We start from the raw sequence: 16,062 nt of genomic DNA on the forward strand, positions 1-16,062 counted from the left end.
CTGACTTACTGGTTTGACTGGATGAGCAGGAGTCAAAAAGAATCCGTGCCATGAAAGAGAAATTGTGTGCCAAGACCGAGAGCTGATGAGCAAGGCACTAGCCAGAAAGTACGGAACAAGAGAGTCTTTAAACCAGGACAGAGAAGAAATGAGGTGAGTTTTCTTCAAAAATAAATCTGAATTCAACTGCCCCTCAACAGAGACATGAGCTGTGATTGAAATGGGTTGCATTGTGTTGCAGTTGACTTTAAAGAATTGAAAGGAAATTACATCAAAGCTTCATATTACTTGTGCAATTGTGTGGACATAACAGTGGGTGGAATCATTCTAAAATGTGTCTTCACTTCTGATAAAGCAAGTTTTTTTTTCTGTGAATATCTGAAAGTATTTAACCATTTTTTTTGGTCTGATTGGTCACCGATGACAAGCGACATGAGGTTGAAATATACATTTTATTTGAATTACTGGCAGACATACAGTAAGTAACACCTCTCTTAAGTGTGGACTGATGCCTAATTCAGACGTCTTCCAGCCTGCTGGTGATTCTGCTTGTGTTTTAGAGTGTGCATCATGCTGTTGTTCTACTGTTCTTTACTGTACTTTGAATTTTTAAAAGGTTTTGCGTTCTTTTATGCCAATGCCAAGAAGAGTATTGAGAGAGAAACAAGACTTACATTTGATAGTTATGACGAAACCCTTTCTCACTTCCTCGCAGATAAGAGGAAACATCACCAAAAAAAAATTTCCATTGGCTCGTCATGTCATTTCTTCTGAAAGATAAAAGAAAAGACGTTAGTGAAGATGTGGATAAATACAGTTGAAGTTTGCCTTTTAAATGATTTATAAGCTCCTTTTTTTTTCTCAGATGGAATTATGGACTAAACCACCAACACAATGCTCTTGTCGTAGGATGATCCCAGGACTAAAACTTAATGTGAGAGGAACTCGGACTTTGATCGGACTGAGTTTCCTTCTGCTTCTTTTTACTCGTCCCGTTGTTGGATTTACCCTGAAAAGGTGTCGTATCAGTAGAAACAATGTTATTTGTAAAGCCTTAAGACTGACGGAGGTGCCACGAGACATCCCCCCCACCGTGACGGTTATGACATTTCTTTAAACAAACTGTCAAAGATACAAGTCATGGACTTTAAAAATCTCACTGCGCTGATACAGTTAGACATGAATCGAAACTCAATATCACAGATAGAAAGTGGCTCGTTCGCTGACTTGACCTCGCTGGAGAAGTTGAACCTGAACAATAACAAGCTCAGACGGCTTGGAGACATATTTAATGGGCTACACAACCTTAAAGAGCTGCGACTCACTAGCAACAGCATCACAACCGTTTCAAATTTGTCATTCAAGCCGCTGACCAGCCTGACAATTTTAGACCTGTCGTATAACCAGCTACAGCAGGTCGACAAAGTTCATCTGATTATTCAGCACCTGCCACATCTGCAGAATCTGGTGATGAAGAAGAATAATCTAATCATTTTTACCACGGAGAAGCTGACGAACAGGTCTTTAAATATCCAGTATCTTGATTTGTCTCAGAATTCTTTGAAAGTCTTCAGAGTCGCCGCAGACGTGTTTCCAAATCTCAGCTGGTTAAATCTTGGCGGGCCTCTGAAGAAGCACAAAATGGAGTGGGACGTGCGGAATGAGACATTTCTTGGCCGCGTCACAACTCTCGACATCGGTGGGCTTTTCTTGTCGGTCAAAGATATGCAAGTAATGCTTGAGAGTTTTAAGTCGTCACTCGTTACCATCCGACTGAACGCGATGAAAGGCAACCTGACGGCGTTTATTAACATTTCCTGCTCGATCCCGACCTTGTCCAAACTGCAAATCCAACGTAACCAGCTGACCTATATATCGTCTAGTCTTTTCAAATCTTGTACGAACATCACAGAGTTAGATCTGGCGGAAAACAGAATTCGAAATATTCTTGAAAACTCGTTTGAGTCCATCAAGAACAGCCTCAGGATACTGACCCTCAGCCAGAACAGGATTCCATCCGTTCCACTGGCTGTACAGAACCTACCAAATCTTTCAGAATTGGATCTGAGCAATAACAACATTTCTTCACTTGGTTGCCATGAATTTGTTAATCTGACAAAACTCAGAATTCTCAGCATGTATCTGAATTCAGTCCCTGATTTATCAACCTGTGCCTTCAGAGGGTTAGACTCACTGCAGGTGTTGAAGCTGCAGTCGAACAAAATTGGAAGACTAAACGGAGCATTCCAAAAAAAATTCCCAAGATTAAGACAGTTGCGTTTGGATTCCAATAAGCTACTGTGCATTAAACCAAGAGCGTTTGTAGGATTGAGGACACTGCAAAATTTATCATTACATCAAAACCAGATAAAGGACATCAAAAATGGCTCGTTTTTTGGACTCACTAATCTCACAGATATTCAACTCCAAGGTAACGTCATTGACCAAAACCATCTTAACAGTGGAGCCTTCAATGACCTGATCAATTTAAGAAGATTAGATCTGAGAGAAAACCATGTCAAGTACAAAAATGATTCTAGAATCAGCATTCCGCCGTTTTGGAGGCTTTCCCACCTTGAGACACTGGCCATCCCAGCACAAAGCGGCCGTGGGAGAGGAACCTTGCCCCGTAACTTTCTGGAAGGGTTAACAAACCTGTTGGCCTTGTACATAAAAAACAGTCTGATCAACTCTCTTCACCTTGACACATTCAAATACACGCCAAGGCTGCAGTTGCTCGACATCAGTTCCAGCGAGCTCTACAACATCACGTCGAGACTCTTTTCCCCAATCAGCAATCTACAGAGTCTTTACATTACGAGAATAAAACTTTCCTCACTTGACTTTCTCACACAAGCAAACCTCACCAAGCTGGAATTTCTTCAAGGAAAGGATAACCAGTATTCTGTTGTTCCTCAAGAAGTGATTCAATCTCTGCCTTCTCTGGTATACCTGGATTTGCAAGGTAACAGCTTCATGTGTGTCTGCGACAATGCATGGTTTCTCCAATGGGTGAAAGAGAATCCTCAAACACAAGTCACTAACGCATACACTTTTCTGTGCAACTACCCGGACGACCTAAAGGGCAAGAAACTGTTAGACCTCGATGTGCAATCTTGCACCGTAGATATAGAATTTATCTACTATGCCATATCTACATCCATCGTCCTTTCATTTCTGCTGGTATCCTTAACCTACCACTTCCTGAGATGGCAACTGTCCTACACCTACCACATCTTCTTGGCGTTCCTCTATGACAAGAAGAACAAACAAAAGCAAAAAAAGGCACCAGAGGAGTATGATGCCTTCATCTCCTACAATGTCCATGATGAGGAGTGGGTTTTCCAGGAGGTGCTGCCCAATCTGGAGGGAGAACAAGGCTGGAAATTGTGTCTGCACCATCGAGACTTTCAGCCAGGTAGGAACTTTTTCATAACGTCTGCAAGAAAGGTAAAGTTCGATAGTTGGTCTGGATAACAGTGATGGGTTGATGAAGCTTCATCATTTCTAGAGCCCACTTGATGCCACTCTTATAAAAACAACTATAATAATTAAAGCTTGAATCAGTTTGCTAGAAAACAACGTGAGGTAATTGAAAACAATGTAGAGCAGTATCAACCCATCACTACTGGAGAAGGTTAAGTAGTGATGACCTAATGGACCGTTTGTTACAAAGTCCACCAGATGACACTATGTTCTCAAAAACCATTGGGTTTAAACAGAAATGGTAATAAAACCTAACATAATATTTAAACACAGCACATGTTTATTCTTATTCACTCTGAAGGGTCAGCAGTCAAACAAATAACTTCAGAAACCACAACAATCTGATATGAAACTGCCAGCATATGTGATATTTGTCCTGTTTTGGTTTTCCTGGAACTATGTCTTTACACTTTGCAAGAACCTTTTGAGATACTTCCTCTGCCCTGTGATGACTGCGTCCAGTGACTCAACCATGTTTTAATCTCATGTATTTTGGATTAAGGATTAGTGTTTACTCACTAGTGATGGAGTCACTTTTTATTTGAGCTCACTTTGAGACTTCATTACAACAATGAATATAATTATGACTGATTAAATTAAAACTATAAAAATTGATATGTTTTTTGGGTAAATTTGAGAGAAGATATGTTCATCCTTGGATCTTATGGAAGTTTACGGATAAAAACTTTCATCTCGACAGATTGTATTATCATTGAACTTGCATCCGTTGCTGGTCAAAATTAAATAAATACAATTTTCATCACACCGAACAAATTCACAAAAACAAAAATGTGTTTTTACTTTTTGTCCCCACATTTTATTGCAAGTAAATATGCAATAAAACACTCCAGTTCTGATAGAAGTTTTTCAAACTGTGCCGAAGCAGGTTGTTGGACTCAAGTTGGACTCACACAGATGTGGGAGATAAGATGACACCTTAAGTCTTAAACCCTGGAATCTTATACTTACTACTTCATCATAGTTCACATTCATCTGAAATAGAGTGTTGTGGATTTTCCTTGCGCTACACTAGGGCGTCCTCTGGTGGACTCTACTTCAATGACTTAAACAAGAAAGATCTTTCCTTCTTGTGGATCCACAGGTCGACCTATCATTGACAACATCACAGACGCCATCTACGCGAGCCGGAAGACCATCTGTGTGATCAGCCGGAGATACCTGGAGAGTGAGTGGTGCTCCAGAGAGCTGCAGATTGCCAGGTAAGCCTGTTTTCTTGGGAAGGGACACATTACATTATGTGACTCTCAGCAGCCCTCAATCTGAAGGAAAGATAAAAGCTCAATTGTAATTATGACATAATAAAGAATAAAGCTAAAAGGCGTATGGCATATTGAAATTGATTCCACTTGAAATGTTTGTAAAGTAATTTGACATTCAAAGGTGTCCATATGTTTTCCTAGCTTCCGTCTGTTCGACGAGAGGAAGGACGTGCTGATCCTGGTGTTCCTCGAGGAGATCCCCTTCGCTCAGCTGTCCCCCTACTATCGCATGAGGAAGCTGCTGAAGAAGAAGACGTACCTGAGCTGGCCTTACGCCGGAGAAGGAGCCGAACTCTTCTGGGAGAAACTTCGTCAGGCTCTCTCCAGGCCTACAGACAACCTCACTGAGGAGCAGCTGCACCTCACTGTGAGGGAGTTGCCAACGGTGTGACTTGGGAGATCACTTGATGATGAAGATATATCCTCAGATTGATCCATATATATATGTACTCATTGCTGGGTTAAATTATATATCCTCATTTTATGTACTCAATTGTTTACATTGATAATGTTATCTTTTATTCAGAGTTCAAACATTCTTGTATTTTATCTTTTAACAACTTGTTTCTGATAGCATTGACAGAGACCTCTGTGCGACAATAGTTCCAAACTGTGAAAGATATATGTGTTGGAAGTAGGATGGCATCCTCTCCATGTTGAGATAGGAAGCATGAACGATCTTAAAATGTCATGACCCAGAATTGATGGTCTACAGACCTGGTTTGAGATAAGAAGTGTGAAGGAAGACTGAAGATTCATTGTTTAGGTCAGTGTTTAGGTCAAGGTATGAATACAACATCTGTTGTTCATAATGGAGTCAGATTTTGAAAAACATCCCGTACGTTGTAATTGTAAGTAAGTAAGTAAGTAATATTTATTTATATAGCGCTTTTCGAGACCAGGGTCACAAAGCGCTTAAACAATCAAAACAATACTCAAAAAAGTACATACTTTAAAGATCAAGATAATACTGAGAACAACACAGGAGTTCGAGAAATTCAAGGAAAAGCCTGAACAAATAGAAACGTCTTAAGATGTTTCTTAAAGGAGTCAGTAGACCTTTCAAGCGCAAAGAGAGAGGAAGATCGTTGTATACTCAACTTACTTCACGTGTCCTGAGGTCTTTAAAAGAAGGGACATACTAAGAGGTTTTCAGCCACTCTCTGGAAGGATCTGGTGGGTGAACCAGGATTTCGGACAGAGACTGGACCGAGCGCTCGAACTTCTGGTATTTCTGAATAATTTGCATTCTTTGTTAACTGTTGTATTTAAGGTCTTGTATGGCCTACTTTTGTAATCATTCTTTGTTATTAATAAATCCACTGTTTTAGTTCTAAATGTTACTCTTCCTTGGATCAAACGAATGTGCAGAACTGACAGGAAGGAGTTTTTGAGTTCTCTTTAATGAAAAACAGATCCTGAGCACACAAAACACAAAGCATCTGTGTTCTGTATGTCCTTAAATAATAAACTTATATCAATTGGATTTAATTGGATTTAGCGCTTCAACTTTGAGGTATGTAGTCACAGCCTGAAGTACCTGGCAGAATAACCCACAGTCTACAAGGTTTCCCCAACGAACTGTCACCGTTGTCCAGGAGTATTATAAAAATGTAACACAACATCTGCTCAAAGCACATGTGCTCTCCCATCTCAAGGTAAAATACCTTCAATCTGCTGCAGTTTTTCACTTTTTGAAAGTTCACAGAATCATTATGAACATCAAGATAATTGAAAGGTGACACTCAGGTCTGTAAGGGAGAAGAGAAGTTGAACTTTGTTTGATTTTTTTTAAACTTTGTTGAGTAAATTTTCCTGAGTAAACCCACGCAGTTATAGTGAGAAAAAATAACTCCACACAGAAAGGCCACAGGTGCATCAAGTTGGAAGCGAACCAGTTGATGTGTGGGAACAATGTATTCAACATATCATATTAATATCAATAATAGTTTATATTTATATCTTAATATTGAAAGTGTATTCCTGTGTTTTTAGTGTTTAGTGCGAGAGGGATACCGGGGACATGTCACCAGTAAGGTAAGGTAAAACTTTATTGATCCCTCAGGAGGTCTCCTTTGGGAAATTGTTTTTTACCAATAGCCAGCAATTTTTCATAAACAATAAAAAATAATACATAAAAAATAAAATAAGAAGAACATAAAGAGGAAGAACAAGATGACACAATCTAAGTCTAAAGACAAAGACAAAGGACATAGGTCAAGGAAAGAAAAACAACAAAGACAAAGATACAAAGACTAACATGAACATCCAGATACTTTCACTCCACTCCTGCCCCTGAACTCAGAATTGTACAATTTAATAGCCCGAGGGATGAATGACCACACAGTCCACACAGGAAAACCACGACTATAACATCGTGGAGCACCAAAGACAGAAGATGACACGAATGATAAAAGCTTTGAAATACTTTAATTTACAAAAAACAAATTGTCAATAACATTATAAAAAGACATATACATGCAGCAGGTCACTGCTTGATCTTGTACTTAAGATACTAACTTGGCCTGTTTATGAAACAGAATACAGGATTATAATATACATTAAAATGAGTAAAGTGTGTGGATGCAGTTCATCAGTGTGGACTCCAGGAACAAACAGTAACAGAAAACTTGGTATTGGTCCTCACAAGAAGAAACAGAGTGGAGATTACTCAGTTTGAAACGTGTCTTTTTTTTCTCTGCCTGCAATAAAACAAGCACAACATGACTTATTATTGCATCTCAACAACCAGACACTGAGTTGAAAAAGTAAATACTCACTCCAGACACCTCACCAGTCTTTGGGTCAACTTCAATAATGGGTCAGCACACACAAACCTTCCAGGAATGTGGAAGCTAGAAGGAGAAAAAAAAACACATTAGATGATCGTACAGTATAGTTTTACTACAGGTGGTAGAAGTAGTATTAGTTTTAGAAGAAGATACAGTCAAAGTAGTAGAAGTGGAAGAGAGACATCAGTAAGTGTTTGTTGATTAATTAAAGAAGTTGAGGTAGTAACAGTAAAAGTAGTAATAGTAGTAGCAGTAGTATTACTAATAGTAATAATGGATTATTATGGATAATCGTGCTATCTAAAAATAAAACATTGAGTTTTATTGAAGTTATTATTAAGTTTTTATGTCTTATTGTATACTGTAGTATACAGTAGTAGTTGTAGTACCAGCAGTAATAGTAGAGGCAGTAGTAGTGATAGTAGTAAGAGCATCAGTAGTAGTTGTAGTAGCAGCAGTAATAGTATAGTTTTAAAGACAGAACTTACATGACAGCGTCGATGTCGCAGGACTTGTTGATGGTCTGGATAGAGTATCCTAGCAACCGATTGCAGGACCACAAGCGCCTCAAGTAGCTCAAACAACAGCTGGCTGCAACATATTCAACAAATCATCATTGGATGAGATCTTCATAGTTGACGTAAAGGAGCAACAAACCTGCATCAGTGCTCTGGACGAGAGAGCTGAGGATGAGGAGGCAGCAGACGGCCGAGAAGACTCTCACTTTGTCACCGGCCATACTTCTCAGAGGAGTGATGTTGCTGAGCTTCAGGTGTGTTGGAAGAGTGATGCGGACGACAGCGCGCAGGCTGATTAAATAGGAAGGTGTGGGGAATTCCCTCAATGTGATTGTGAAATGACATGTGCAGGTGAGGCTGGGAGCAGTCATGAGGGAGAGTGTTCTGAAAAAGAACATGTAACTTCCCAACTTCACTGTCTCTCTCTCAACACAGGCGGACATGCTTTTAAAAATGAGCTCAAACATGTTTTTGTTCCTGCTACAAGACAATGAGAAATACATAACATAAATATTAGGGAGAAGTCGGAGAATACTTCAGCTGCGATCACTCTATTAGAACTCTATTGATACATATTTGTGCTAATGCTAACTGTAGTTATTGAAGGTTTTATATATAACTACAAAAAGTACTGCAAGGATTGAGAAGAGGTAGAATTGGATATAGTAAATAAAAAATAGGAGTGGAACCTGGAAGAAAAGAAAAAGTTTTAGTAACTATTGATATTATTAGTACTTGGTAAGAGTAGTAGTAACAGCAACACAGTGACAGTAGTAGTTGTAACAGTTGCAGTAATATGTAAGTTGTCACGGTTTGTATGGAGCAAAACAAAAGTGCAAGTGAAGAAATCTCAAAGGTGCTGTACAATAGAAATACAATTTAATACAAACAAGTCTCACGCAATAACATTCAATGTCCACAATCTCATCATCTTGACAATGAACGAAGATGCCAATATCTCATGAATGTCTATATTTCCAAAAGCCAAATCTTTCGCCAACCAGGGAATGAAAGAGGAAAGAAGGGAAAAAAACAGGGAACCATACACATGAAATACTTTGATCTGGTACTGTGCTCTGGAAGTTGAGGGTAGATATACTGCAGTTGCTGATCAGCTTCTGTGCCCTTAGTCAGGTGCATATGGAGAGAAGATCAATTTCAGGAAAGAAACTATACAAAACTAATGAAAAGAAAACACGACAGTAGTAAGAATAAAAGTACTAACATAAACAGCAGTATTTGTTGCAGTACCATTAACAATAGTAGTGGTTGCAGTAACATTAGTAGTTAGTTAGTTACAGTTTAACGGTAGTAGATTCAAACAGTAGCAGTAGTAGTAATAATACAAGTAGAAACATTACAATAGTAACAGTAACAATAGTATTAGTATTAGCAGCAAACGTAACAGCAGTAACAATAAAAGTAGCAACAATATAAATAGTAACAAAAGAAAATAGCCACAGTAACAGTATTAAAAACACTAGGAACAATATCTGTAGTAATAATAACAACTGTAATAAAAGTATCAGTTCTGACATTAACAATAGTAACAGCAGCAACAGTATCACTAGTAAAAGTCACAACATTAACAGTAGTAACACTTGCAATAGTAAAAATAGTTACAGTGTCAATGAAAACAATTGTAACAGTAACAGTAGAAACACTCACACTAGAGAGTGAGAGTAGCAACAGTAAAAGAAGTAACAATAAAACATTAACAGTAATAACAGTGACAATAGTAGCACAAACAGAAGTAACAGTAGTAACAGTAATTGTATCATTAAAAATGGTAACAATGTAAACGGTAACAAAAACAAAACATAAGTAGAAACAATAACAGAAAGAGGAACAATAGTAACAATAACTGTAGTAACACTGAGGTAATATTAGCAAAAATAGCAAAAATAGAAAATAGTAACAGCAGTAACAGTGACAACAGTAACACTAATAGTAACAATAGTAATAATTGAAGTAGAAACAGTAAACATAGTAACAATAAGAGCAGTATCAGTAACAGAAGTAACAGAAGTAACAGAAAAGGCAGTTACTATAGCAACAGACATGTTAGTAACAGTAGTACTCATGGGCAGTCTATGGCAGTAGAGGAGCTACAGTAGAATTAGAATAAAAACTCAAAAGAAAGAATTGAGGGGAGTGAAATGTTTGACTCTCTGGCACTGGCAAGTTACTGAATAAATTCTCTCATGAGTGTTTGGGAATTGCACACCGGCACCCGGACCTATAGTGCGAATCTGACCGTGACTGACAGTTGACACAATGACTTCAAGTACTTGTGCATGTGAGGAGGAAACTTAATTGTGGTTATCCTGTTGGTTACTTACTGCTTGTCATCATAGTTCACATTCATCTGTAATAGATTGTTGTGGATTTTCCTTGCGCTACACTAGGGCGCCCTCTGGTGGACTCTACTTCAATGACTTAAACAAGAAAGATCTTTCCTTCTTGTGGATCCACAGGTCGTCAACTATCATTGACAACATCACAGACGCCATCTACGCGAGCCGGAAGACCATCTGTGTGATCAGCCGGAGATACCTGGAGAGTGAGTGGTGCTCCAGAGAGCTGCAGATTGCCAGGTAAGCCTGTTTTCTTGGGAAGAGACACATTACATTATGTGACTCTCAAGCTGAAGGAAAGAGAAAAGCTCAATTGTAATTATGACATAATAAAGAATCATCACAAATAACATATTGCAATTTATTCCACTTGAAATGTTTGTAAAGTAATTTGACTGTTAAACATTCAAATGTGTCCATATTTGTTTTCCTAGCTTCCGTCTGTTTGACGAGAGGAAGGACGTGCTGATCCTGGTGTTCCTCGAGGAGATCCCCTTCAATCAGCTGTCCCCCTACTATCCCATGAGGAAGCTGCTGAAGAAGAAGACGTACCTGTGCTGGCCAGAGAAGGAGCCGAACTCTTCTGGGAGAAACTTTTCCAGGCTCCCTCCAGGCCTACAGACAACCTCGCTGAGGAGCAGCCTCACAAACAGATCCTGAGCACACAAGACACATAACTATAAACAGTTCAACAGCTCCCTCAGGTGTCGCATCAAGAACCTGTCTTCCTCGCAAACATAAGATATAATAACATATAAAATATGTCCTTAATAGTAAACTTATATCAATTAGATTTAATCAGATATAATGGTTGAACTTTGAGGTATGTAGTCAGAGCCTGAGGAACCTGGCAGAATAACCCACATTCTACAAGGTTTCCCCAACAAACTGTCACCGTTGTCCAGGAGTATTAGAAAAATGTAACACAACCTCTCCTCAACGCACATGTGCTCTCCCATCTCAAGGTAAAATACTGTTAGATTAAAATTATTATATACTATACATATACGCCATACTTCAATTAATGCTAAAAGATAATCAAAATATAAAGAATAAATTACTCGTTTGATCTAAGAGCAGAAACGTTTGACTACACATTCACAATCAACATTCCACTCAGACTGATTCACACTGGTTCGAGGCAAGCTTGGTTTAGAATTAGAGATACGACACCGGTAATTTAAACATCTGTTTATCTGCAAATCACACCTTAAATCGTAGATCAAAGTGAAGTATTAGACCCGGGACGGAAGTGACAGACCCTGTGTTTTGATCGTTTTATATGGTGCCGTGACCCGGATTCGTAGTGGAGAGTTTTGGACAAGGATCAGCGACTGATTTAAGTTTTCTCAGCCAAACGAACGGGCCCAAATTAACGTAAGCAGAAAACCTCTTCTATAAATTTCTGCATTTAGTTTCGTCTGGCTGAGTTAATCGATGTCTGGTGCTGTTTGAGTTGAATGGGTTGGGGATGGTTCCACTTCTAAGACAAAGAAAAAGATAGCTAGTTTCGGTGTGGTGGGGTGTTCCAATTACGACTCTCGGTCTATATAGTAACTAAAGATTGAATAAAATTGGCTTGGGGATTCTTCCGAGTTGCAAAATGTGCTCTTTTGGCAGGTTATAGAGGCATCTATTTCACCCCTTTAGAGATCGGTTGAACCCCGAGAGTACGGATGAAATGTTTTCTTTAAAAAAGCTTTTCTTGGTTAAATAATCAAGTTTTTTATAAGGTTACACTGCCTTATCAATACTTATATTATGATAAAAAACAAAAACAAACTTTCTTGATTAATGCAACGTGTGTTTTTCAAGTTTTGTGTGGAGAAATTTATAGATAACATTCTTGAATTTCTATTGGGTTAAAAAAGAGAGTTTTTTTCTTGTAAGTTTTGTGCTGCAAATTTTTTTTTTTAGAGAAAGGGTAAAAACAGCTTACTTGGTCTTTACCAAGTTATATGTAAAAGTAGTTTTACGGTTAACTACCGTAAACTTCTATTGGTTGAAAAAGGCGTTTTTTTCTTGTGAATTTCATATAACAAGTTTTTTTCATAAAGAATTTTGGTCAATGTAATATAAGTATTCAAGCGTGTTATTTTGTTATTTATATTTTTTGGGGGGAAAAAAGTATTTCTTGCGACTTTGGTGCGTCAAGTTTTCTGAAACAAGTTGAATTACTCTGGTCGTTTCTTATGTTTACGTTGGTTGCATAGTGAGTACCTATATTGTGATTAAAAAAACAGGCTTCTTGACTAATGAGACGTTAATGCTAATGCATTTTTTCAAGTTTCGTGTGAAGAAATTCTTAAATTTCTATTGGGTTAAGAAAGAGTTTTTTCTTGTAAGTTCTATAAGATTTTTTTTTAAACGGGTAATAACAGCTTTCTTAGTTAATTATTTTTAATCAAGTTATAGGTAAAAGTAGTTTCCTGAACAATTATCTTAGAAACTTCCATTGGGTTAAAAAGGAGTTTTTTGCTTTTGATTTTCAGTTTTCAAGTTTTTTAATAAATGTTGGGTAATATAATATAGGTATTCAAGCATGACAGGTCTCTGTTTCTAGAGAGGGAGACGAACAGTTGGTGTAAAAAATAAATAAAATATAAATAAATAAGGAAAAAAATAAAATATATAAAAAACAAGAAATGGATTTGTCTGAACTACGGGTAAAATCTTCTTGTGGAATAGGATCATGTGGTGCTGTATTGTTTCGCTCTGTAAGTTCATATGTGGAAAGAATGAGTCCGTTGGATTGGAAAAATGTTGTGGAAATGAATGGGCTAAAAAGCAGAGAAAGGTTGGAAATCTGTCTGATTGGGGCCTGCAGATGCCTGAAGAAGATATTCTTGGAGAAACTGTGAAAAACATTACTCTAAGAACTTGAAGTCATTATAAGAGGAGGAGAACAAGCATGTTGTTTAGTGATAAGACTAGCTTTTTTAGAAAAAACAAAAAACTGATAAAGACTGATTTTCTATGCTAATTAAAATGGTAAAACTGAAGTGATGCCGCCAGTGAAAGCTGCTAAAAAGGAAGTTGTTGATGAAAATAATGTAACTGAAAAGCAGATCTAGCACCACCTTACCTAGAAGGTGGAAACCAAAGACTAAATCTACAACTGTAATGTAGCAATAATAACACACAGGCAAGAAATGCTAACAAGAGATCTGGTTGACACTCATAAAAGACACTTAGCAGATCAGTTGAGATAGCAATAAGACAAGTACATTAAAAAAGAAAAAATACAGTGAGAAAGGAAGCGGCAGTGAGAATGAGGAACAAGAAAACATTGTAATTATAGACTTGACCCAGGCACACCACTAAAACCCTCTAAACATAAAGTTAAAACTAGAAAAGGTGAGAAAGGGACACTAAAAGGGAGATCAGATGGATTGGGAACAGGCCTTTATGGACAGTTTCATCTAGTGGTGAAGAGTGGAAGAAAGAGGGATTATACTGATTTCATCTCAGCAACTGTGATGGATGTGCATTACTAACTGAATGTGTTAAGTTGTGTTATTACAGGAAAGGAGATGTTTTAAATCCGACTTGCTGCAGTGCTGTAAGGAGGCTTGAGCAAGTTGTGTTGTGAGGACAGCATGGAACGGAGGACACAGACCCCCTGCTGACATTCCACAGGTTGTAAACAGTTCCACATGAGCCGTGGTGCAGTGGGGGAGATGATGTCAGGCTCATGGGGAGGAGTGACTCCTGTCTCCATCAGTTGTAAGTTGTAAGTAAGGGGAAGAATTTTGAGTAGAAGTGGATGTGTGAATCAGATTGCTGAAATGGTCAGTTAAAAAAGTTCTGTGGATAACTAATGATAAAAATAATTGTTCAGAAGGAAAGATGTTTTTAAGGGCAATATGCACAGATAATTCTAGTTGACTTTGAAAAATAGGTACATTGCATTACATAGCACATGAGATATATATACGTTTTTTTCATCAGGAATTGGTTAATTACATAAGTTGAATTTATCAAAATAGAGTGAAAATGGTTACTCTTGTATCCTTTCTGTTCAATGCTTGAACAATCTCATTTAGAAGGCATGGTTCTGACAGAGAAGTCTAAGTAACATAAATAAATTGTGGCGACATTGATTTGAAAAAGAAACCTAAAAAGATTTAATATAAAATAGATGTCGTTTTTAATTGAATGGTAAAGGAATGATTTCCAAGGTTCAGCACAGGTGAGGTCAGACTGCATAACACCCCAGTTTCAATTCTGCTGAAATATAAGTTTTATGTTTTGCTTTTATTTAACGAATATTTGTAGTCCTCCTTTGCAGGATATTGTTGAAGGAGACAAAGGAAGCCTAAAGACTGACCTAACAAAGGTCATGGAGGATCCAGGTTTGAATTTGCATTCAGGTGGAGATACCTGGAATGGGACACAGCAGGTGGTGGCACTAACAACAGTGCAGAACAGTCACACCACCATAAGAAGAGAACCTGGTTAAATAACATCTTAAGACTCTCACAGGGTTCCACAAGGAGGACTACAGCGGAGACGATGTAGTTAAACAGGGGGAGTTGGATCAAGGTGATCTATGAGATGATCAGATAACAATAGCCCAAAGGACAGGTAACGTAAAAATATGTTATGTGTCCTGTAGGGGAGGTTGATGAATGAATGGAATGAGCAATGAATGAACAGTGGATTCCTGGTTCTATGTCCTAATGGGGGACACATGATAAGAAAAGCAAACAAAAACTAAGAATGAACCTAAAACTTAAACTACACTAACAATAAGAATGAACAACAAAACAAATGGGGTAAAAGAAGATGTATTGTGGTCAGGCTCATACTGCCACATAACAGGCAGAGGGCAGTGGATGTGTGTTTTACTCTCTCCAACCAGGGTCAAAATGTGTGGAGGATATAAAAAATCAAGTCAAGGGAACGCAGGATTTTCTGACCTGGATGAGTATCATCAACAACATTCCCCTATCCGAAGAAACACGCGGATAAGTACATGGGGAAAATACCCAATTTTATTACATAAATAAAAAAAATTCATGGTCAGAGCTACTTCTGAATGAAGCTTATTTGTGTGTAGGTTGAAGAAGATGGATTCGGAGGAGATTGACGAAGACAGATTTCTGGGATCGATTTTTCATCTGCACGCCTGGAATCGGGACATGGACGAAGAGGACCAGCTAGACTACGAGGAGGAACAGTCGGACCGACTGGTGACGAAGGAGAACAGTCATACCGACTATGGAAGAGGAAGAACAGTCAGACCGACTGAAGATGATGATGATGATAATGCTGGTGGACTGGACTACTGAGGAACATGATGGAAGAAATATGAAAGACCACTTCTGAATAGGGGCAGAGCCTTGTGTCACCGATAAAAAAATATTAATATTGCAGACAGATGGTTATACTTTCGGTTATACATATAGCGTGTGCAGGTACATGATGATGTTGTTGGGAAGATGATGAATATTAGATAATTTAGGGGTAATTGATAAAATGTTGCTGCGGAACAACCATTTATTTAGAAATTTGGACTTTTTGTATTATGACCTATAAAGGCCTCGTCAACAGGGGGAGTTGTTAAATTAAAATGATTATTTACTATATGAATACGCCATACTAAAGTTAATGCTAAAAGATAATA

At 38.1% G+C, this 16,062-nt stretch overlaps 2 protein-coding genes and 1 pseudogene across 2 annotated transcripts; 2 read left to right on the forward strand and 1 right to left on the reverse strand.

Moving 5' to 3' along the window:
- Positions 1-1,042: 1,042 nt before the first annotated feature.
- LOC148082269 (uncharacterized) lies at positions 1,043-6,104 on the forward strand. Its single transcript, XM_087789412.1, has 3 exons — positions 1,043-3,418; positions 4,589-4,706; positions 4,908-6,104. The coding sequence occupies exons 1-3, from the start codon at positions 1,141-1,143 to the stop codon at positions 5,155-5,157; spliced, it is 2,646 nt and encodes an 881-aa protein (XP_087645538.1). The 5' UTR covers positions 1,043-1,140; the 3' UTR covers positions 5,158-6,104.
- Positions 6,105-7,542: 1,438 nt separating this feature from the next.
- Positions 7,543-8,297, reverse strand: LOC148082270 (C-C motif chemokine 20-like). Its single transcript, XM_087790200.1, has 3 exons — positions 8,216-8,297; positions 8,047-8,149; positions 7,543-7,621 (listed from the first exon to the last, which is right to left on the reverse strand). The coding sequence occupies exons 1-3, from the start codon at positions 8,295-8,297 to the stop codon at positions 7,543-7,545; spliced, it is 264 nt and encodes an 87-aa protein (XP_087646326.1).
- Positions 8,298-8,419: 122 nt separating this feature from the next.
- LOC148082271 (toll-like receptor 13) lies at positions 8,420-11,110 on the forward strand (annotated as a pseudogene).
- The last annotated feature ends 4,952 nt before the right edge of the window (positions 11,111-16,062 follow it).

This window comes from Callionymus lyra, chromosome 4 (assembly GCF_982586985.1).
Source record: "Callionymus lyra chromosome 4, fCalLyr1.hap1.1, whole genome shotgun sequence".
Lineage (NCBI taxonomy): Eukaryota > Metazoa > Chordata > Actinopteri > Syngnathiformes > Callionymidae > Callionymus > Callionymus lyra.